This window comes from Egretta garzetta, unplaced genomic scaffold, assembly GCF_000687185.1.
Source record: "Egretta garzetta isolate BGI_Z169 unplaced genomic scaffold, ASM68718v1 scaffold553, whole genome shotgun sequence".
Lineage (NCBI taxonomy): Eukaryota > Metazoa > Chordata > Aves > Pelecaniformes > Ardeidae > Egretta > Egretta garzetta.
In genome coordinates this window covers 1,653,612-1,675,905 of record NW_009259328.1, presented here as the reverse complement: position 1 = coordinate 1,675,905, position 22,294 = coordinate 1,653,612, and the positions used below count along the sequence as shown (strand labels likewise).

The following is a 22,294-nucleotide window of genomic DNA, read 5'->3' as shown; positions in this document are numbered from 1 at the left end:
ATTTAAAAGAAGGATAGATGAGGTGCTTAGGGCCATGGTTTAGTGGTGGGATGGCAGGGTTAGGTTAAAGGTTGGACGTGATGATCTTAAAGGTCTTTTCCAACCAAAGCAATTCTATGATTCTAATTCAGAGCAACTGGTGCAGAATATGCAGTTTGAGTCTTGGCGCACTAAGGATAATTAAAACCTTCATCAGTAGATAGAATAGCAATATTTCGTAATTTGGCTAGTGATGTTTTTCTGTAAAAAAGTTGGGACTTTTTGTTCATCTCATGAGTACAAAATATTTTTATGAACCTAACCATGGGAAAGTGTAATAGTCATTCTAATGAGTCTAGCAGATTTGGAAAGGGTTATAATATGTTTCATCACGTATGAGATCTTCTAGTGATGAGGGAATGAACATTTAAAAATACTTTCATTTGTCATCTAATTTAAAAAAAAAAAGCCCACAGAAATTACGCTGTGACTATAAATCCTGAACAGAAGTAATGGGCTAATAGTAAACGTTACATAATTGGACGTGTGGGATTTTGATACTTTACCAGAAAGGCAGACTAGTGTTTGGTCATGAAAGAGTACTTGTTTCACCTTGAGTGGGCAGAAAATTAGGCATTTTCAGTAAAGCATGCTTTTCAAAAGAAACATGAAAGTTTAAGCTCAAATGAGAGATACAAGAGTAGGAGGCATTTTCTTTTTGATCAGCGCTCTAGTGCAAACGCTGTATTTGGGCACATACCAGAGTGACAAATAGAAGGGCTCCTGATTAAAAGAACAGAGACGGTTCTTGGGCTGGAAGATCTGTGCTGTGAAAGGATAAAATGTTTCTGTTTTGTTTAAATGATCAGATTAAAGGAGATAACATTCTGATATATGCTAAGGGCATAGGATAATCTGTTAAAAAAAATACTAGTAATAAATTAGGAAAAAATGGGATTGAACAAGAGATTGTGGACACCTCTGTAGGTGCCACATACAAAGCTGTTCTGAAAAAAACCAAACCTTTTCTAGCAAGGGGGATGTGCAGCACAGAAAGGTAAATGGAATAATTGCTGCTTAATAAGCTTGCATTCTTTATTTCTAGATTGTTTATGCTTGCTTTCTTAATACACTTTTAGAGGGGAATCTCTTTGGCCAACTTCTCTACTGTCACGTCAGGAAAATCCCCCACTGAAAAAGTTTACTCTGCTTTTTCATGAGTTTAGCCATCACTGGTAAAGGGAATAGGGAAGGATATGAGGTTCAATGCCTCTGTAGAGGAAAAGCTGCATGCAGGAGCTCTGTTTTTTAAGTATGTATTTAACAAAGTTCTTTGCTCCAAGTTACAAAAGTCAGGGAAGGAAAGCCCTGAACCAGCAGAGTAGTGTTTCATACAGGTGTTTTCTACTGCCTTGTTAAGTCTGAACTGCTCAGGTGCTTTCATGATCCTCAATAAAACTGGGCAAATCAGCAATGAAGAAATACTGTTAGCTCGATAGAATTAACCATGTGATAGGTTCCTGTATTAGGCTATCTGGGATGACTCTGTCATGTGCTAGTATACACTAGGACTATAGGTGCTTGGTTTTGTTCCTAGTCATTCTCTCTCCATATATTACGATTGACAAGATTGGTATAGTGGAAGAGACAGTGGTTTCAGGTAAAGATACAGAGGGAAGACCAAGACATATTGTACCAGTGGAAACAGTATGATACCCAGAAAAATATGACTGTGTTGTGCCATTGGGCACAGAAGAAAACATTCAGAAATAATTTCTATTGTGACCTCGATTGATTAAAAATTAGGCTAAAATGCAATTGCTTATATGTTACCTTATTAGAAGAAGCCAGCATATTTTTTCTTACAAGAACAGTGTATTTTTTCCTTCATAAGGCTAGGCTACGACTCAGAATGAAGAATTGCATTGTGTCCTGCCTGTCATACTGGGGGGAAAAATGTGTTTATGAAATTAATCAAGTTTCAGTTAGGGTTTCTGTGGGTTGTCAGATCACACAGTAAAAAACTGGAAAGAGCAATCCACATGTCCTTGCTGTTATGGTGCTTCCGTTGGATTTGAAGTTTCATCAAACCAAGTGATTAACAGCAAAACTTAACTGGCCTGATACAAATGCGGAACATGTTAAAATAAGCTGTGCTGTTTCAGCCAATAAAATGTGCTGCTGTTCAGATTTACAGGCTCCTGGTAATGGAGATTAATATCATGAAATCCAACTCAACAGGGAGCACTATTAAAAATAAGTTATGCGTTTGATATATTCTGCCACTTATTTTGTGGTGATGGTCTGCTTCTTTTAAGACAATTTCTGTATGAAGTAATAGCTGAAGAAAACATAACTGGCTTGTGCGAGGGTACAATACTGGTTGGTTCAAGTGCCAGAAATACAATTTTACAGTGCAGAAGAAAAAAAAGAACATGTTTTAAATCCAAATGGGTCTTTGCAGAATCTAACACATTTAAGAGTATCAAGGTCTTGAAGAGTCAGGTTTTAAATAGGGTGGTTTATTTTTTTTTTTATAAGTCTCTTAACAGTGTCTTGTTGCAGAAATGTGGAACAAGTGAATAAAAGCCTGTAAACCATCATGTTTACAATATTCTTAGTAGATTTTTCTATTTAGTCATGATAGCATCACCATAGCAGTTCCAGATGATGAGTGTTCTTGGCTAGGCTGGTTGGTTGGAAGTCAGTATAGCAAATGTTCATACTATCAGGAGACAAGGTTACCAAATGTATTATGTATGAAATTTAACAAGCAGGTGCTGGATTCTCCGCCTGGGGTGGGGTAATCCTGCTTATACATACAAACTGGGGGACAAGAGGCTGCAAAGCAGCCCCATGGAAAGAGATCTGGGGGTTTGGGTTGATGGCAAGTTGAATTGCGGGCAGCCAAAAGGGGCAACCGTGTCCTGGGGTGCAGCAAGCCCAGCATTGCTAGCCAGTCGAGGGAGGTGGTTGTCCCACTCTGCACCGCACTGGTGCAGCTTTGAGCACCTCAGTGTAAGAAGGGCATCAGACTATGAGAGTGTGTCCTGACGAGGGGGACCAAGATGGTGAAAGGCCTCGAGGGCAAGGCTTAGGAGGAACGGCTGAGGTCACTTGGCTTGTTCAGCTTAGAGAAGAGAAGGCTGAGGGGGACCCCCATTGCAGTCTACACCTTCCTCAAGGGGAGGTGCTGATCTCCTCTCTGGTGACCAGCAATAGGACACGAGGAAATGCATTGAAGCTGCATCTGGGGAAGTTCAGGTTGGACATCAGGAAAAGGTTCTTCACTGAGAGGGTGCTTGGTCCCTGGAACAGGCTCCCCAGGGAGGTGGTCATGGCACTGAGCCTGTCACAGCTCAAGGAGCATCTTTTTTTTTTCGTCATACGATTTAGTTTTAGGTGGTCCTGCGAGGAGCAGGGAGTTGGACTCGTTGATCCTTATGGGCCTATTCCAACTCAAGATACTCTATGATTATGCCAGGGTTCTGTATTTCTTAACACTCTGTGTTACTGGATCATATAGCAGTACAAATGGGGTGCTCATGACATCTTAGACACAGTCATATTTCCATTACATTAGTAGAAAATACTGACTGCTGGTGGTAGATTGATTATTCCTGACACAGCATGAAATTAGAGCAGCATATACAAACCATAGTTTTTCTGGTACAAAACCACTGAGACTAAATCTACTTCTTTTTATTTTCTATCATCTTTTTCTTTTCTCTCTCTTTTTTTTTTTTAAATTGAAATAATTAGTTATTTCTAAACAGATTTGAACTTGAAGGCTTACCTTGCTTTCTGTTCAACACTTTCTATTCTGTCACTGAGGCTAGCGTACCACACTTTTTAAGTTCGTGGAAGTCTGGCTGGTTCTGCATCAGTAGTCTGCCAAAATGTTTACATGTGTATGGTGATTCCAGCAACCCAGTTATTTGAGACTACTGTGTTTATAAACATACATTACCTTGCATGAAGTAAATTATGCTAGCTGTTTATAAATGTTGACAGTCTGCATTTTGCGTACTCCAGAGGGTGCTACTGTTCTAAATTATGAACAAACTTTTGCCCTGTTGTAGTGAACTGGCACTATAATTATTTTTGAGCATTTAGTCTTGTTATTCATAGGATCAGTAATTGGTTCCCAGTTCACTGTTCAGACATGCCCAGAAATCAGTGTTCAAATGGAACTGATTCCTGTGCACTTTATGTTGTTTCTACAGAAATCAGACTACAAGTGCTGCTGCACCAAATTCGCAGGAGCAAATTGCAGTGTTTAAGGGTACGCAGTGCTGTGAAAATAGGAGGCTTACACACATGAGCAGTGATTTGCAGGACTGGACCCCACATACCTTCTGGATGCGTGCTTTTGACTTCAATAAAGACTGCTGCTGATAAGCTCTGCATTGTGTTAAAGAATGAACATTGAAGAAGCATAAACCTATTGCATGTTAGCATATGATTTTCCTGTTGATTTTGCTGCCAATTGAAAGTAGCACCACTTTTAGTATTTTGCTTGTTTATGTGAAATGAAACCACATTGGTTTCATGGCATAGTAAGATACTGCGGAAATGTATGTAGATGCTGTGTAGTTTGAGGGAAATTTTTCAGGTCTCTTGTATGTATTTGAAACATTTTTAGTGATTACTACTTCATTCATTGTCCTTGCCAAAGTTCAGTAAGTAGTATGAGTTCATATTAGGCTGCATCTATGGCAACTGTATATTCTGTAGTTGTTTAGTTTTAAGTGTGCAAGACTTTTATCCAGAAAATGAATTGTGAAGCATAAATGCATAAATCTTTCACATATCTTGGAAAGATTCTGACTATAAGAGGTCATGCTAATAACTCCAGTAGGCGGCATTCATATTAGTAGCTGTCTGTTTTCTCTATATTTAGGCTTTGGAAAGCAACTGGCTTACATAGTGAGTTTCAAAAGAATAATGGTATTGATTTCTTTCCTACTCCTCCCTACATACAGTGCAAGAAATCATCAACAATGGTCGGTGTCGTGGTTTAACCCGGCTGGCAGCTAAGCACCACACAGCCGCTCGCTCATTCCCCCCCCTCCCTCAGTGGGATGGGGGAGAGAATTGTAGGAAAGGAACAAAAAGTAAGACCCGTGGGCTGAGATAGAGACAGTTTAATAAGAGAGAAGAATAACAATAGTAATAATAATAATAGTAAGAGAATATACAGAATATATATAAAACAAGTGATGCACAATGCAATTGCTCACCACCCGCTGACCAGTGCCCAGCCCGTCCCGAGCAGCGATCACTCCCCCCGAGCTGCGATCACACAGCCCGAGCTGCGACCACTCTGCCCGCGACCAACCGACCGACCGACCGACCGACTGAACCAACTAACCCCCCCGAGCATGACGTTATATGGTATGGAATAGCTCTTTGGTCAGTTTGGGTTAGCTGTCCTAGCTGTGCTCCCTCCCAGCTTGTTATGCACCTGGGCGAGCAGGAGAAGCTCAAAAAGTCCTTGAGTAGTCTGAGCACTACTTGGCAACAGCTGAAAACATCAGTGTGTTATCAACATTCTTCTGGCACTAAATCCAAAACACAGCACTATGCTAGCTACTATGAAGAAAATTAACTCTATCCCAGCCGAAACCAGGACAGGCAGCCAAATGTTATTTGAATTGGGGCATATTTGTTTTGTTAACTTTACTCTAGCTTTAGCTAGCTTTATCTTTAGCTGCTGACAGCTAGCCTCACACTCTTCTCAAATGGCCTTACCTAGCTCTGACAGTCAATATACAGGTATTCCATGCTCAGTACTAAGAATCATAACGCATAACAAGAATTTCAAGCTACAGTTCAGTGAAATTCTGTAAATCAATAGCACCAAAGAATTTTCTTCCCCATCTCCTCTCAGTAAAAAAAAATAAATATTAATTTAATCATGTAATAAATGTCTTTGATAGGATTGCACATTTCTCGTATTGCAAATAGGAAATGATTCAAGCAGGGCATGACTGTACTTCCTACATACAGTAAATAACATGGAAACTAGGTTCTATTTCACAGCAGACTCTTGCTTAGAATTTCTCAGAGTTTGTTCTGAAATAACTGAGACATGACTTTTTGCTGTAAGTTATTTTTTAGAGATAGCAAGATAAATTTTTGCAGTTTGTGGCTCAACATTTGGAGAATATTCTTGAATATCAGACATTTTTATAGAAGTTTTTGGTTAAAGCTACTTTGAAATTAAGTCTCTCCAAATGTTTAAATGTCATGTTTGTTTTCAAGCCCCAGATTTCTTAACTTCAGTACTTACTATTACTGTTTATTTTCAAAGCTGAAGTAATTTGTTGAAATGTGAATCATGCCAGAGTTTAGTTGTGTAAAGGTTGCCTCGTCTAAATGATGTTTAAGTAGAAAGACTGAATTTAAAGGAATAGCATCTCACTAATTAATAATTAATTAATGTTTCCAGCACATTCCAATATGTGCAATGGACTTAGTGCTCATGGGGATCAGAATTGGGAGTTTTCAATATTTTTCAAAGTGGTAAACCTTAGTTTTTCATCTAAGACATTTTAATTGTCTGTTGTTACAAGTTGGTTGCTTTTCTCCTGAGGCAGATATGGTCTTATCTTTGAACGTGATGCCTTCCTATCTGGTCTGGCTTTTGAGGACTTCTCCCAGGGTAATACAGATGCCCTTGGTTTTCTTGCACCAATCAGATTAATGTGGTCCAGCTGGTGCTTCAATATAAACATCATTATAAAACTTAAGCCATGTCCTGACATCTTCAAAGTTGTCTAGAGGTAATTTTCATATTCCCCATACAGAATTTCAGAATGAATTTGGAAAGAAAAATAAGTGATGGATAGTAGTTCTTTAAGTTAGACTTGTGATACAGTATATTTAACTTCTACTTTTGTTATTGGCAAAAATAGCAGATAACATTATGCTGAGTTTGCACCTCCTATAATAAACCAATGGATTTCAAACTTCATATTTCCTGTGTATTTATTACAAGAAAAAAGTATAAACCAGCAATGCAAATGCTTTCTTTGTTGTCATCTTCTCACCAATTGCGTATTTGTACAGAATTAATTGTTGGGCAATATTTTCATACACAATTGCAGTATAAACACTTCCTTTGCTTGAGAAGATGTTCTGTGGTAGTCTGGTTTTGGTTTGTGCAACAGATTTTTGTTTGCATATAGTAAAAATGGGAAAGGTACTCTTAAGCTGGCTTAAGCAAAGAAGGTGCAGACAGAGACTGATACCATATCCCTTTTCCAACTGTTAGGCTAGTTCCCTTTTATCAACAGATTTTTATTTTTTTTAATTCCCATTTACTCCAAAGCCAATACATCCTGCTTAAGGCATACAACTGGCAGATTCCTAGAAGAATGTCTGCTTGCTAGGCCTGGGAGACTGGATCATTGAATTCAGTTCTGTTTTATCACAGTAACCCTGATGTATAATAATTAACTCATCAGCTGTCCTTCAGTTTAATTACATTGTCTCAAGTTACAGTCTAGAAAAGGCAAAATTGATGAGTAAATCAGGCACTCACAAAGTTGGTGAAAGCAGTCTCCAGTACTTCTGATACGTTCTTTAAAAACAATAGCAAGTTTCTAAGCATAGTGTTTCCAATAAACCAGTTTTTCTAAAAAAGCTGAGTGGATAAAGATTAACATGGATGGTTGGTAGGATGTTGTTCACATTGAATTGAATTTCCACTGGCGTTGTTCACATTAATGAGAGCAGGATTGCATCTTTTTAGAGGTACTCATTTTATATTACTAACTAATTGTGAAATATATATTTCAGTATACTTTGGTATACACGTTAATGTTGAAAATCGCATTATGTATGCTTTTTATCACAAAATACTGTGTGATGGGGTGTTAAGGGTACGAGGATGTCAAAGGAAGGAGAATTGTGTATGTGTAGTAGGTAGATTCAATTAGTATATATGTGTATTTTCAAGATACTGAAGGCCATACAGGAAGCTTTTATGTAGCTAGTAATTACAGATACCTATATCCTTGATTTTTCTCTCTCCCTTTGTTCCTGCAGGGCCAAGGCTTTTCGTGGAAAAAAGGTCCATGGAGAATATGACATAAAGGTTGAACAGGTAACTACATGAAAGTGCTAGGTTAACGGTTGGACTCGATGATCTTAAGGATCTTTTCCAACCTAACCAATTCTATGATTCTATATACGTATATGTAGAGATAGATACATAGTCCGTTATGCTTCAAAAAACCCCTCACAAGTAGAACACTCAAAGATTTGATTATGTTTCATTCTAACGTGTCTTTCTTTAGAGGATTTTGACCATAATTTGCACAACATTAAAACCATATTGTACTCGAAAGTTGTTGCTTAGAGACCGTGAATTTCCCAGACACTCCGTGAATTACATGTTGCATTTCTGTATCACTAATTCCTTCCCTTAAGTATATACATACACTCTGGTTGCAGTGCTAGCATGTGGGGTTTTAAAAAAAAAACAAACTGAATAAATATGGAGATATAAATCAGGGTGCATCAGAATTATGACTATTTTATTTGAGCTAGATATCTGAAACTAGGGAATTAAATAAGTCTTTTCATTTATTTTCAGTCTTGAATTTTACAACTAGATGCTACTATAAGAAGCTTCAGAATTTAAACTGAATAGTTTTGTCATTGGAATTTCAAAGAGTGAGGGAGAATTATCACTAGCTGTGTGGATTCAACTTATCTAAATTCACTGTAATAGTACAGCATCTAGCTTTGCTCCATTCTTTACACCATTGAATATCTGCTGATGTTCTTGGCTTGGAAACATGGAAAGCTTTGTCAGGGTTCCTCAAGAGTATTGAGGGAGAGACAGGAGAAAGAAGACAAGCTATTTTGTCCTGGAATACCATTTACACCTAGATCAGACTATGCAATTGACATCATGCACACTGTCTCTTTAATATTAACAAAAGCTCTGTGTAAGCGTAGAATTTCCTTCGTATGGTCTCTTGTAGGACCAGAACCACCTTTAATCAGTAAGAGATTGAAAATTTCTGAACCCTGTTAATCACTTTGTAACACGTCAACACTGTGACAATCGCATACAAATAGTTATTAACAACTACTTTAGTGCTCTTTTGCGAATACCAGAGAGCATTATTTTATTTTTATGCTACTTACAGGAACCTATCTATAACATAAAATATTTTCTATCATGTACTAAGATTTTAAACTACAAAATCTATATTGGAACCCTTGTAATTGTTTAGTATGATTTATTAATTGGAGACATCAGTTGTCAATCTCAGATTAAATAGGTTTTAAGTGATTCTTCAACACTGTCAGCGCTTACACAAATATTTCAATCTCTCACCATTTTCACTGTTTTTACAATAATCTTAAAACTGCCCCTTTTGTTTATTGTAACGTTGTAACACTGATCCAAGAAAGTATATAAGCATATGGGATTTAATGAAGAGACACCCATGCTTGGAAATCAAGCACATACTTAAGCTATTCAGTTGGAATGGTGGTTAGAATAGTCAACACTTGCCTTAACTGAACACTAAATTCTGAAAGCCTTACACAAATTTTACTTAGGAAGACTTCCAGTGATACCATTTTTCAAGAGGAGACTAATGAGAATTCTGACACTCTCTATTCTGTATTAGTGTCTGGGATAGCAAAGACACTTTTATTTATCCACTAGAAGACAGTTGGCTGCATTTCAATTATTCTGCTGTGTAATGTTATTGTAAAGTGCCTTGAGAGCCTAAGCTGATGAAAGACTGTGGATAAATGAAAAACATCCTGTCCTTTCCTTTCAAATAACTGTAGATTCAGAGTATGGAAGTGATTCCTTTTAAATTCCACATTTCCAGTGTGAGAAGATACTTTGAAAAAGGTCTTCATTTGTGAATTTTGTGAGTCAATTGTTTATTAGCACCAAATCCTTTAAAAAGAAGAGTAAAGGCACATAAAGGAAATAGAAAGGGGTAAATTATACGAAGTGACACTAAATGCTATAAAAAAGTATTCTATTTATCATAGTTATTTTAACATTGCTTTTGTACTGTTCAAAACCTTACGTAAATGTTTTTTGAGTCTGTATTAATCTCTTTGATAAACCATACAAAGCAAAAATATACTCTCTACGCTTCTATGCGGGCATGAATGAGGAAGTACACTTGCTACTGCCTCAGAGTCCTTTTTTATAAAGTTTTTTACTTTCTGCTTTCTTTGTATTTGAATTTATTCAAATGTGATATGTCATATGTGGCAAGTACTGTTGGATTAATATGCTCTCAGTGCTCATTATATTCCAAATATACACCATCAGCAGTTCAGAAACTAATAGGTAGAAGAAGGGATTTGGGAAAATAAAAGTAAAATAAACCAGACTGACTAACGTGAGTCTTCTTTTCATAGGCAGAATTTTCAGAAATCAACTTGATAGCCCATGCTGATGGCAATTACGCAGTAGATATCCAAGTATTTCGAAATGGCACTAAAGTTGTCAGGTAAGAAAAACCAAATAGAATAACAGCAAAAAGCAGTAAATGTCATAATGTATGCATGTAAAAGGTACTGAATGATTTTTTTCTATATGCGCAATATGGATTTTGACTGATGCAACGCACCTCAGTCATTGGCATGAAGAGTAGGAAAAAAAGTATCTGATCAGTGCAGTAAGTCCTGTTTGTGACAGGAAGGAGATGTCTCCACATTTTGATCATATGAAAGATGGATTTCATTAAGATGGGAGTGAAGTCTGGTATAAATAACACATGATTGGGAGTTAGGGTTATTGATTTGGGTCTTATCTTTGCTTCAGAAATAAAGACAGTCTTGATAATTTTGTACATGCCAGATCTTTCCAGATGAGCAGTGTTTATATTCAGTGTTGAATATTTTCTGTTGAAACAGCTCAATTCATAGCACTCCTCTCAGGATAGTCACTGGAATGTCACTGACTGTTTGAAAGATTTCAATTTAAAAGCCTCAGATTTCACAGAATCACAGAATCGCAAGGGTTGGAAGGGACCTCGGGAGATCATCTAGTCCAACCCCCCTGCTAAAGCAGGTTCACCTAGAGCATGTTACACAGGTCTTCGTCCAGGCGGGCTTTGAATATCTCCAGAGAAGGAGACTCCACAACTCTCCTGGGCAGCCTGTTCCAGTGCTCTGTCATCCTCAAAGGAAAGAAGTTTTTCCTCATATTCAACTGAAACCTCTTATGTTTCAGTTTGTACCCATTGCCCCTTGTCCTGTTGCTGAGCACCACTGCAATGAGTCCATCCTCGTGACATCCACCATTAAGATCTTTGTATGTGTTGATGAGGTCCCCTCTCAGTCTTCTCTTCTTCAGGCTAAACAAGCCCAACTCTCTCAGCCTTTCCTCACAGGGGAGATGCTCCAGTCCCTTTATCATCCTTGTTGCTCTCCCATGCCATCATAGAAGGCTATCAGATTGGTTAGGCATGATTTCCCCTTGGTGAATCCATGCTGGGTACTCCTGATCACCTTCTTTTCCTCCACTTACTTGGAGACGACACCCAGAATGAGTTGTTCCATCAGTTTTCCAGGGATGGAGGTGAGACTAACTGTCCTGTATTTTTCTGGGTCCTCCTTCTTGCCCTTTTTGAAGACTGGAGTGACATTGGCTATCTTCCAGTCATCAGGCACCTCTCCTGTTCTCCACGACCTTTCATAGATGATGGAAAATGGCTCAACAATGTTGTCTGCCAGTTCCTTCAGCACTCGCGGGTGCATTCCATTGGGGCCCATGGATTTGTGGGTGTCCAGCTTCCTTAAAAGATCCCTAACCTGTTGCACCTCGACCGAGGGAAGGTTGTCTTTTCTCCAAGCTTGCTCGCTTACCTCCAAGGACTGGGGAGCCTGAGGGCCAGCCTTGGCAGTGAAGACTGAAGCAAAGAAGGCATTCTGTAGCTCCGCTTTCTCTGTATCTTCTCTCACTGGGGCGCCCATTTCATTCAGCAGTGGTCCCACATTTCCCCTAGTCTTCCGTTTGCTGCTGATATACTTGAAGAAGCCCTTCTTGTTATGCTTGATATCCTTTGCCAGGCTTAGTTCCAGGTGAACCTTGGCCTTTCTAGTTGCTTCCCTGCATGCTCCGGCAGCATTCCTGTATGCCTTCCAAGTGGCATTGACCCTCTTTCCACATTCCATTGAGCTTTCTCTTTTCTGAGTTTTACTAGAAGCTCCTTGGTCATCCATGCAGGCCTCCTGCCTCATTTACTTGATTTCCTACTCACAGGGCTGTTTTGTCTAAAAAGGGTTATTCCAATTGAAGGCAGGGCAATTTTACCGTTTTTTTCAGTGAGGATGTCAACAGCTTTGTAGATGCAAGGGGAGAAAACAGGGTACATCTGGGCCAAGTAAAAGCTTAAGTAAGTATTAGCAAAATTATTTCAGGTAGTCTTGTATTTTGTCTAATTTGTGGGAATAACTCCTATTTTGGCCAGTGCAGCTACATATGAGTTAAGTGTAGCAGTTATTTGGCTGAACAGTTGCATTCAGAAAGGTAGATCAAGCCACGAACAGTGATCTGGTAGTTTGTTGCTTATGTTTATCTTGAGGCAAGAGTAAAAGATCAGGGAACTGGACAGCATACAGCATGTCTTGCATCTTCGTGGTTTTGCACAACGTCTGTCCAAATAAAAGATTTGAAAATTCCTACTCATTCATGTAAAAAGAAATGAAAATATTGAAAATAAGTGTACTTTATGCTTTAAAACTTAAAACTGTTAAAAAACTTAAACAACTGTTTAATCTCTTGTGTGTTCTAAAAGTTCTGCAGCTTAATACAACAACCACTTATGCCAAACCCACAAGATTATTTCCTTAGAAGAGATTAATTTATTTTTTTTTTTTTTTAGTTTTTTTATTTTTTTTTCACAACAGTAGAAGTTTTGGAGCCAGGAAATCTTGATCACTGCTCCTTAGTGGCTTTTCTGTAGAGAATTTTTCAAAAAATATTGAGGCCAAGCTAGCATCAAAACATGTCAATATTTAATGTGAGTTGGGAACCTCCAGAAAATGGCATCTACAAGGACATATATTTGCAGTTTTTGAGAAAACTTGGCAAAACTGCTGCTTGTGTTAAGAAACAGAGAAATCTTACTGTGTCATCGGATAACTCTGATAATTAGATGACAATGCATTTTATAATATTACCAGTTTTATGGGTGATTTATTTAACTAACTAGAACTACCTGAGGTTGATAAATTTCACTCAAATTGTGATATCTGCATGTGTGTGCGTGCTTTCTGGTATGAGAAGGATGTGGAGGCATGATGGGACAGCTGTTCTCTGTTTCTATGATAACTTATCTGGAGATACAGAATATTTTTGAAAAGCAGAAGTAGTTGTGCGGGTACTTTATGTTCATATTGAATGAGGACTATGAGCATATTACTAAAAAGGTCTGAATACTGAGATGAAAAGTGTTATGTGTTATTAATGTGAGGTCCAAAGTGACCTTGTATCATCAGGCTTATGCTAGAAATACTAGTAAAATCATAGAAATTTCACTGACAAAATTTTGCTGCCTTAGTTTAGAACGAAAAAACTGTGTAACAGGCACCTGCTTGTTTCACTTCTGTGAATGGAAATCAAACCATGAAAGATGATATCTCATATTACATAATGCTGAGATTTTGGATCTTACAAATGCTTAAGCCAGGCTTAAAATTTTTCTCATGACCTTTTTCTGTATACACAGTCATTCTGTCCAATGGTAATTACAGAACTGGAACAATTATGTAAATGCATCATGTCACTTTGAGGAGCTTTTGCAAAGCAAAATACATAATTTTTATTTTTTAAAGTAAGTTCCCCCAATTCCCGATTGTTTCATTAAATCGGTATTTTAAAGGACGCTTTCTGCTCTTTACTTTATTTAAAAACACAGTTTGAGGTGATGTGTAATCCTCTTAAGCACTATTTTAAACGATTGATGGGGTCTCTCTTTCACTGAGTGGTCTGCAGTTTTGATTAAGGCATTATTAGTCCTCTTAAGTAGTATACTCATGCTGTGCCAGTAAATTCAATTTCCTTGCTTCAACCACTTGGCACACCACCATGAAACCTAGATCACAAATTCTCAGAACTATGCTACAAATATTTTTTTTTTTTTTTTTTTTTTTGGAAACTTGTTAAAGGCAAGCATTTCTTTACAAGTTTTGGTCATCGGTCTACAGTGCCATTTTAATGACTCTCAACAGCAGATCTTTATAATGCTGCTTTTGCCAAATGATGTATTACATTTGAAAGCCAATTTAAGGATCCGGCCAATATACCTTGACTCCTGCATTCAGGGTGGAATCTCAAAACTGCTTAACCAATTTTAACATGAATTTTAACCATTTTGGTTTTGTTTCCTTTTACTGAGTGAGATTTCCGAAACATTTTGGAATCTTCAGAATTTTTCACTCCAGTATACAGCTTATATTTATTCAAGGCGTGTAAATAATTACACTAATTTACTACACTGATTTATTTTACCCTGCGGTTATACCTGTTGCAGGATGTTGATAGCCTCAAGCTAATCAGTGGTTTTTCCACCTATAACATTTGAATGAGGAGAATCTCAACAGTCAAGCTTAGGAGCGAATTGCCCCTGTACTGGTGGCTCTGTCCTGTTGCATTATGTCTTCTGTTTTCCATAACCACCTTCAGTAACTAAATATCAGGGTTTGAGTAAGGCAAATATAGTATCAGACTGTTCTCAAAGGTGCGGGGTGATAGGACAAGAAGCCACAGAGGTTGCAACAGGGGAAATCCTGATTAGATACAAGAGAGAGAGAAAAAAGTGCAGTTCTACGTTTACAAATTCATTTTGACAAGTGTCTTGATCAAAAGTTGAATTGTGATTATTTCCAGTTATGGTATGATTCCTTCTGCAAGCAGTGGGATTGCTTTGTCTCCTACTGTCTTTAAAACAGTCTGACAACAGTTGTGGAAAAAGAAAATGTTCCCAAGCTTAAGTTTCTGGCAGAGACATTTGCCTGCTTTGTTTTTGATTGTCATTGCTCAGGAACTGGTGTACGTAAACTAAGAATATACTGAGAATTTATATATATGGTTTATCTTTCAGTGGGAAAACAACCTGAAAAGCCATGATAATTTGTCTTTCCTCTTAATGGAGTCGTGTTATTGACAGGATGATGATGTTTCCTGAACAGCAGTTAAGAAATGATACAGTATAGACTTTCATGCCATATTAATTCTTTCTGTCTTGTAGCATTTACCTTTACTTTTAGTGTTCTTTTAGTACTTCTGTATCCATCAGCTAGACATGTTTCCTTTTTAAGATTTTGCTGTTGAAGGAGAAACAATTTGACCGTTGACTATTAGCAATGTATCTTTTTCTTGCTAGGTCATTCAGGCCTGACTTTGTCCTTGTTCGACAACATTCATTCAGTATGGCAGAAAATGAAGATTTCCGTAACTTGATCATTGGAATGCAGTACGCAGGCATCCCTAGCGTCAACTCCCTGGAATCAATCTACAACTTCTGTGACAAACCATGGGTGGTAAGTAATGTACCGAAAAGTTCTTCTTGTGCAAAAGCAGTTAGTGACTTTTTTTTTTTGTTTGCTTGCTTGTTTAGTTCCATTTCATGAATATTGAGTATCAAACTGCAAAGTTACTTAACAGAGCAGTAAAGTAATAGTGAAAGGAATAAAAAGTAAACTAAGATATTTAAATAATTTTTTTTCAAAGAGACAGTGTAGGCAGTTTGGAGACAGAGAAAAAAAACTATGTAGTACAAATAATGAAATAAGTGAGGAAACTAACGGAAAGCCTATCCACTGCTAACATACTTCCTCAGGTGAGGAAAGTGTGTTTACTCACAACTGGTCTGGGAAAAGGAAGCTGAGAATATTTTTCATATTTGTGGTTTTGAACATAATTTAAACAGACTTTTAGCCAGCCTTTTCCTTATGCCTGTGAAATTTTGGGGGCTGTGCTTTACCAAGGAAATCTGAAGCTATTAGGTTCCTTGTTTGAAAGCTCTTTTCATAATCTTGTGCACATGGGGCAGGAGTTAGTCTTTTCAGTTACACCTAGAGTAATGAGGTACACTGGAGCATCACTGATATTTGCCAGTTTTAATGTAGAAGCTGATTCAGTTTTTCATTACATGCTTTGTAGTGATGGAGGTAGAATTTGGTGATCTTTTTGGTTCATAGAGAACTAAACATTAGTAGCAACAGGTTAAAATGTGGTTAAAAGATGATTATCAGTGGTGCAACCACTGTTCCTTTAATAGATGTATTCAGTTGCCCAAGAGCTAATGAAACTTAAAAGAATACCACTTGTTATAAATAGCCAAAGCTTCGTAAGTTTTTCCTCTGATGTCTGTGTAAGAAAAGAACAGATGTCAGTATTTTTCACACCAAAGGAAAGTTTTACCGGAATACTTTTTATTGCCTTGAAGATGTTTGTTTTTTCACACTATAAAAATCCCTCTATAAGATTGTCAGCAGGACAAACGTAGACCTCTTCCAGCTAATTTTATCATACGTCTATGTTGCAGTAAGCTACAGTGGGGAATAAAGAATTGATAGAGCATTTATAACTTTTCAGAATACAGAATAAATTATTGTGCATTGCAGAATCCATTATTTTAATAAATCACATTTTCTATGCTGTGTGGCATTTCTTAATGGTTTGATTCATTGTATGCAATAAAGCTGAGCACTGGAAGCAATAACAGTAGCATTTGTGTGTAATAATGATGCAATAAAAAGTAAATGAATAATTCTCCCTTGTAATATTCTTCTGGTGGCATGTGTCATGGCTGTTCTTTCACCAAACCAATTAAGATATCTCTTTCTTACAGCTGCTCTTGTTGCACATAAAAATTCTCTGGTGCTTTCTCACTCTTGTAGTAATGACTGGGAGCAACTAGGAGTTGTAGGAATATTTACTATAGTAACTTGAAGACCTGGCAAAAGCAAATACAAGGTTACATGTGTAAAGTAATTGTCATGTTCCATATCTTTTTTTTTTATTCTATACAGTACACCTCACAAACAAATAATGAAGTGTTATGTTTATAAGGTCTTACTTGAATTTAGAATTATAATAATTTTTAAAAAGTCTTGAATTATGGTAGAGCTTTTTTTTAAGGTGTGATATAACTGTTCACAATTAAATGGCTCTCTTCTGACTTGCCATATCTGTATCTTTGCTTTTTGCAAAGATTCCCTTTTTGGCTGAAATTTCTGTAGGCATATTCAGCACTCATGAGTGTCCGTGTCAGTTCTGCAGCAGTGCAAGTAACCAAGCATGTGCTCGGACTTACCATCAATTAGCCCCTTTCTTCACAGCCTGTACAGGATGCCTTTCTGGACAATTCCCTTGTTAACATGGATGACCTGATACTTTTATAAAAACTATTTCTGTAAAAATCACAAGTTCAAAAGCCATATAAAAAATTAGCAATCAGAACTCTAGATAAAGGCATAAGTAACAATCTTTATTAATTGATGAGAAATAGATTGACTTTCCTGCAGGTAAAATTTGAGTGGCAGAAGTGAATTGCAATTTCTATAACAGCAGGAGATAAAATAGTGTGTCCAATGGAATTAAATTGAATTACTCACGAGCAATTGATCTTGCTGACATCAGTGTAAAATCAGGAATAGTATAGAGCTGCTAGGAGGGGAAGTCAGGAAAGCTAGACTAGTTATAAAAGGGCTACTGGATAAATGGAGAGTTAGAATCCAACATACAAGACCTTTGTTTTTTAAAATACTGTTTTTCAGAGTATGAGGTCTTTACTTTTTGTAAAACATATGGCTCCAGATGTACAGCATCTGTTTTAAGCCCAGAGGACAGAGCTGTGCCCTGCATTAGAAAAAGAAGCACCTGCCTTTAATTTTTTTCAGTGGAACTCTTTTCGTACTGTGTCTGCAGACGCACATGGGTTTCTATGTCTTTGCCAATAGACAGTCAGCAAATTTGTATTTGATCTGAGGCATATTACTGAAAGATGGGGGTGTGGTGGGAAGGTTGCCAGGAACATACTAAAAACATTTCTGAAAACAAGTCTTAAAGCTTGTGTTTTCTGATGTCAGGACACACGTAGTTCCCTTGAACGCACATCAAAAGTTCAAAGCACCGTATAACCCTTTGAAAAGTTAGGATGCTAGCAACCATGGTGAAGAAAATATTGAAATGAATGTGTGCGGTGAGATGTTTGCATACTGTAATATGTTAATGATTTGGGATTATTACAATACTGTTACTTCACTTCTGTGATAACACTTACCACCTACCTTATGAAAAATTCATCATCCTGGCTTGTGAGATGGATTTCACTTAAATGCTGGTAAGAAAGTCAGAAAGCTACTTCCCTAGGGGAGAAAGCATGAATTTTGTAAATAAAGACTAAGTTCTTTGTTAGTGAGTGCGTGCAGAGCTGTGGAGGAACCATTTTAAGGCTCATACCCTCTCCTGCCACATTGGAATGTTTCATTGCATTGACATGTTGCAAAGTAGTAGTCATATGCATGACTTATCCCATTCAAATGAGATAAAAATTCTGCCTGGTTTAATTTATAGCTACAATGAGTTAAGGTGAGGCAAAAATGTATACTTCCCTCATTGGATTCTTCCTCTGTCTTATCTCATATCTCATGGTGTGCAAACCCTGTTGTAAAGCATTTACAGAAGTTTTATAATAGTAAAAAGAAAAAAAAGAACATAATTAATTACCCAAAGTTATGGTTTGAGATTATTTAAAGTAACAATCTAGATATTTTATTATCTCTGTTTTCCTTTGGAAAATGTCCTTCAAGAAGTAAGTGAGATATTGCTTAACTGAGGCTTATGTGCTTGCATGTAGTCTTTCTGATAGTACATGATGTAGGTAAGCAAAGTAAGTAATTGCGGAGGCTGGAAGTAACTGCAAAATGTGATGATAATGGCAGTGCTTGCAGTAACAGGTAAAACCTCATGCTTATGATTCAGGCTGGAAAAATAATATTTTAAACCCCATGATTTTCCAGTGTATTGGGTTGAATTTTTTTTTAAAAAAACTTTTGTCCTGCATGCATCCTTTTGCATACTTCCTATTAAGATTTATGTGAAATTTGCATGCTAAAGTGTTTACATCAATTAAACCCTGCTCTTTAGCTTCAGTTGCAAATACCACTGATGGGGGTGCAGTCTTGGAGTACCCCAGATTACTAACTCTTCACCAATACTGTATACAGCAGATTGCAAATAAGTGGAATTATGCAGTGAGGTAGAGTTAACTGGTGAGTACAATAAACATGCACACTCTGACTCACTTGTCAGGGACCACAAGGTTTAATGTCCATGGCTGCTATAGATAGAACATTTCAGTTAAACCTGTACTGTGATATACTAATTACATGCATTATAGTAGCTGGATTGCTACTTCTAGGTTCAGATAGTGATAAACATTTCAACACTGCAGAGATTACAGAATTGCTGCAATTGTATAGACCAAGTGTATGTAATTGAAGAGATTCCATGATAGCAGTTCTGGTTCCTTTAATGGAGAGGGAAAACATAGCTGCATCTGTAGTCTGTTTTCTTGTTAGTGTGCCTTGGGAAGCTATGTAACAGTGGTTGGTACAGAAGGCTTCAAGGATCTGCTGATACATTAATTATGCATTTACTCTGGTGAAGGAGATGGCACAACCTACAACGTAATAATGGGTCTGCAAAAAACATTTGTGAGCACAGTGACCTTAATTAGTTGTTGCCATGGAATAGTCTGTATTTAGCTTGAAATACTGACATGATGTAATCACAGAGGGAACGTAGAAGGCCCACTGTAGTGAGTCAAGCTACTGCGTGGCTGTAATGGCTTGTGAAGGGACAGCGGTCACTGCATGGATGGGAAAGCTGGGTCCTGAGCAGGCTTGGCTGCAAGGGAAGTAAACTCTGATAGCATGGTGACAAACTGCTACATTGGTTCAGTAATGTGGGCGATAAAGGGAAAAAAAAAATAGGAACTGTGTTCTGGTCAAAAGCTCGCAGAGTGGAATTAAGACCCAGAAGACAGACATATCTGTATCATTTTAAAGACAGCTGAAAGATCCTGTCATTTTTTACATAGAGCTCCAGACGTGAACCCATGTTGTACTGAAACATCTTCAAAAGATCACTGGGACTTTGCTTCATTGTAGGAATTTACTGTTATTAAGGGTTTTAAGTGTAAGACCAGTGCCAGAGAACACTTTGTAATGCCAAAATTTATTTCCTTGCTCATCTGCAATCATTCTGAGGGAGGGCTGGTTATGGCTTTTCCTTTTGTTGAACTTGGTAGTATTGTAAATCTTGCAGTTCTTGTTTGTTTGTTTTCCTACAGTTTGTGAGTGGAGAGCCAAATACTTTTTTGCAAGTTTGTTGACATTCTTTTTTGCTCCTTTTGCCAAGCTTACATAATTCTATGCCTTCATGTGTTGTATTTTGCTTTGCATATCTTTTGCAGATGATTTTCTGCTTGCCTGTCTTCGTCTTTCTGGTCTTATTGAACACTTCATTTCTCTTTCTTACCTTGCATTCTTTGGAAGGTCTGTTTTAACCGCCCCTTCTTTCTGGTAATATTCTAGTACTCTTCTCCACCTTGTTTTCTCCTCCTTCAGGTGTTGCTGTTAGAAGTTGCACTCTTGTGCTTTTCCCCCTTCAATCTATACTTAAATAATCTTGAGCAACAGATGGGGGCACTGGCAGGAAATTCTGCAGGGAGGAGCATATAAAAGAAATGAGCTCTGTTCATTCCAGCTTCCTGTTGACACAAATTATTGAAGCTATACTAATAGACACAACCACACAGATGATGTTCGATATTGTGTCAAAGTATCTTCTGGAGAATGAATAACAAAATGAATATGCGTGAGAAGAAAAGTCTTTTGAAAACCTATTTACTGTAAATCTGCGAGACCTTTCAATGCTATTCCATGTCTGATTTAGAGAAAGAAATTACAAGTTTCTTACTGAGTATTTATTGCACTGTAAGAAAATTTGGTGCTCATTACCAAAAATAAGATTTGTACAATAATGCTGAACAACAGGCTAGAATTTGGCTGATTCTTGCACTTCTCCATAAGCCAGAGGGGATCTGATGGAAGGTCAAGGCTAAAGAATGCATACTTGCAATCTGGCTTCAAGCCAGGTAGGGAAGACATTTAGGGACATTCAAATTTATTGTGAAGACCTGTATTTTAGTCAGTGGCTATAGTTTTATATATTTCGTTAGATGAAACCTGGAGACAGCACTGAACTTTCTTGTTTTTTCAACCATTCTGGCAAGCTTGATCTACTTGATAGATAATGACGAGGACTCTGGGCAGCCAGAGCCCACCCAAACAGGTTGTTTAATGGCCTTTTCCTCCCCCTATGCTGTATAAGCTGCTGTAGCAAGAGCAGTTCCTATCTTTTGCTTCAGGACTGGAAGCCAGGTGCTGTCCGACTCTTTGTCAAGCAGTGAAGAGTTGCTTTCTTACGCACTTGACATAGTAGCATGGGTGGTAAAGTTTGAACAGCTTCATGTGATAATGTGTGACAGCATCCGTAAAAAAAAAAAATTTCACTTTGTCCATTTGCAAATATTTGCATGAATGGTAGAGGTCTTTCTAAAACCAGTTTTGTGGCTTCTATTCATATGAAGGATATTGGATTTGCAGATATAGTGAAGGCAGATGTCTGTGTATCTATAGGGCAGCCAGGGAACAAACTGTCCACATGTGCTATTCTTCCAGTACTAATCCGAGCAGAACTTTCTTAAGCATAAAAACCTGTAGTTTAATTCTCTGCCAGCCAGTGAAGATGTTGGCTTCCTTGCTCAGCCTGCCAGTTAAAGCAAAACATAGAATCATAGAATCATAGAATGTTTAGGGTTGGAAGGGACCACTAGTGGTCATCTAGTCCAACCCCCCTGCAGTGAGCAGGGACACCGCTAACTAGATCAGGTTGCTCAGAGCCCCATCCAACCTGGCCTTGAATGTTCCCAGGGATGGGGCCTCCACTACCTCTCTGGGCAACCTGTTCCAGTGTTTTACCACCCTCATTGTAAAGAACTTCTTCCTTACCTCTAGCCTGAACCTACCCTGTTCTAGTTTAAAACCATTTCCCCTTGTCCTAACACAGCTGGCCCTACTAAAAAGATGTTCCCCATCTTTCCTATAGGCCCCCTTTAGGTACTGGAAGGCCGCAATCAGGTCTCCCCGTAGCCTTCTTTTCTCCAGGCTGAACAAGCCCAACTCTCTCAGCCTATCCTCATAGGAGAGGCGCTCCAGCCCTCGGATCATTTTTGTAGCC

General features: G+C 37.9%; 1 protein-coding gene across 1 annotated transcript in view; it reads left to right on the top strand.

Annotated features, from left to right (window-relative positions):
• SYN2 (synapsin II) overlaps positions 1-22,294 on the top strand; it is a 187,360-nt gene that overhangs the window by 57,375 nt on the left and 107,691 nt on the right. The window contains exons 2-4 of the mRNA XM_009636662.1: positions 8,035-8,092; positions 10,393-10,484; positions 15,366-15,522. Coding sequence (XP_009634957.1) covers positions 8,035-8,092; positions 10,393-10,484; positions 15,366-15,522 — 307 coding nt within the window. The remainder of the gene's footprint in view (positions 1-8,034; positions 8,093-10,392; positions 10,485-15,365; positions 15,523-22,294) is intronic.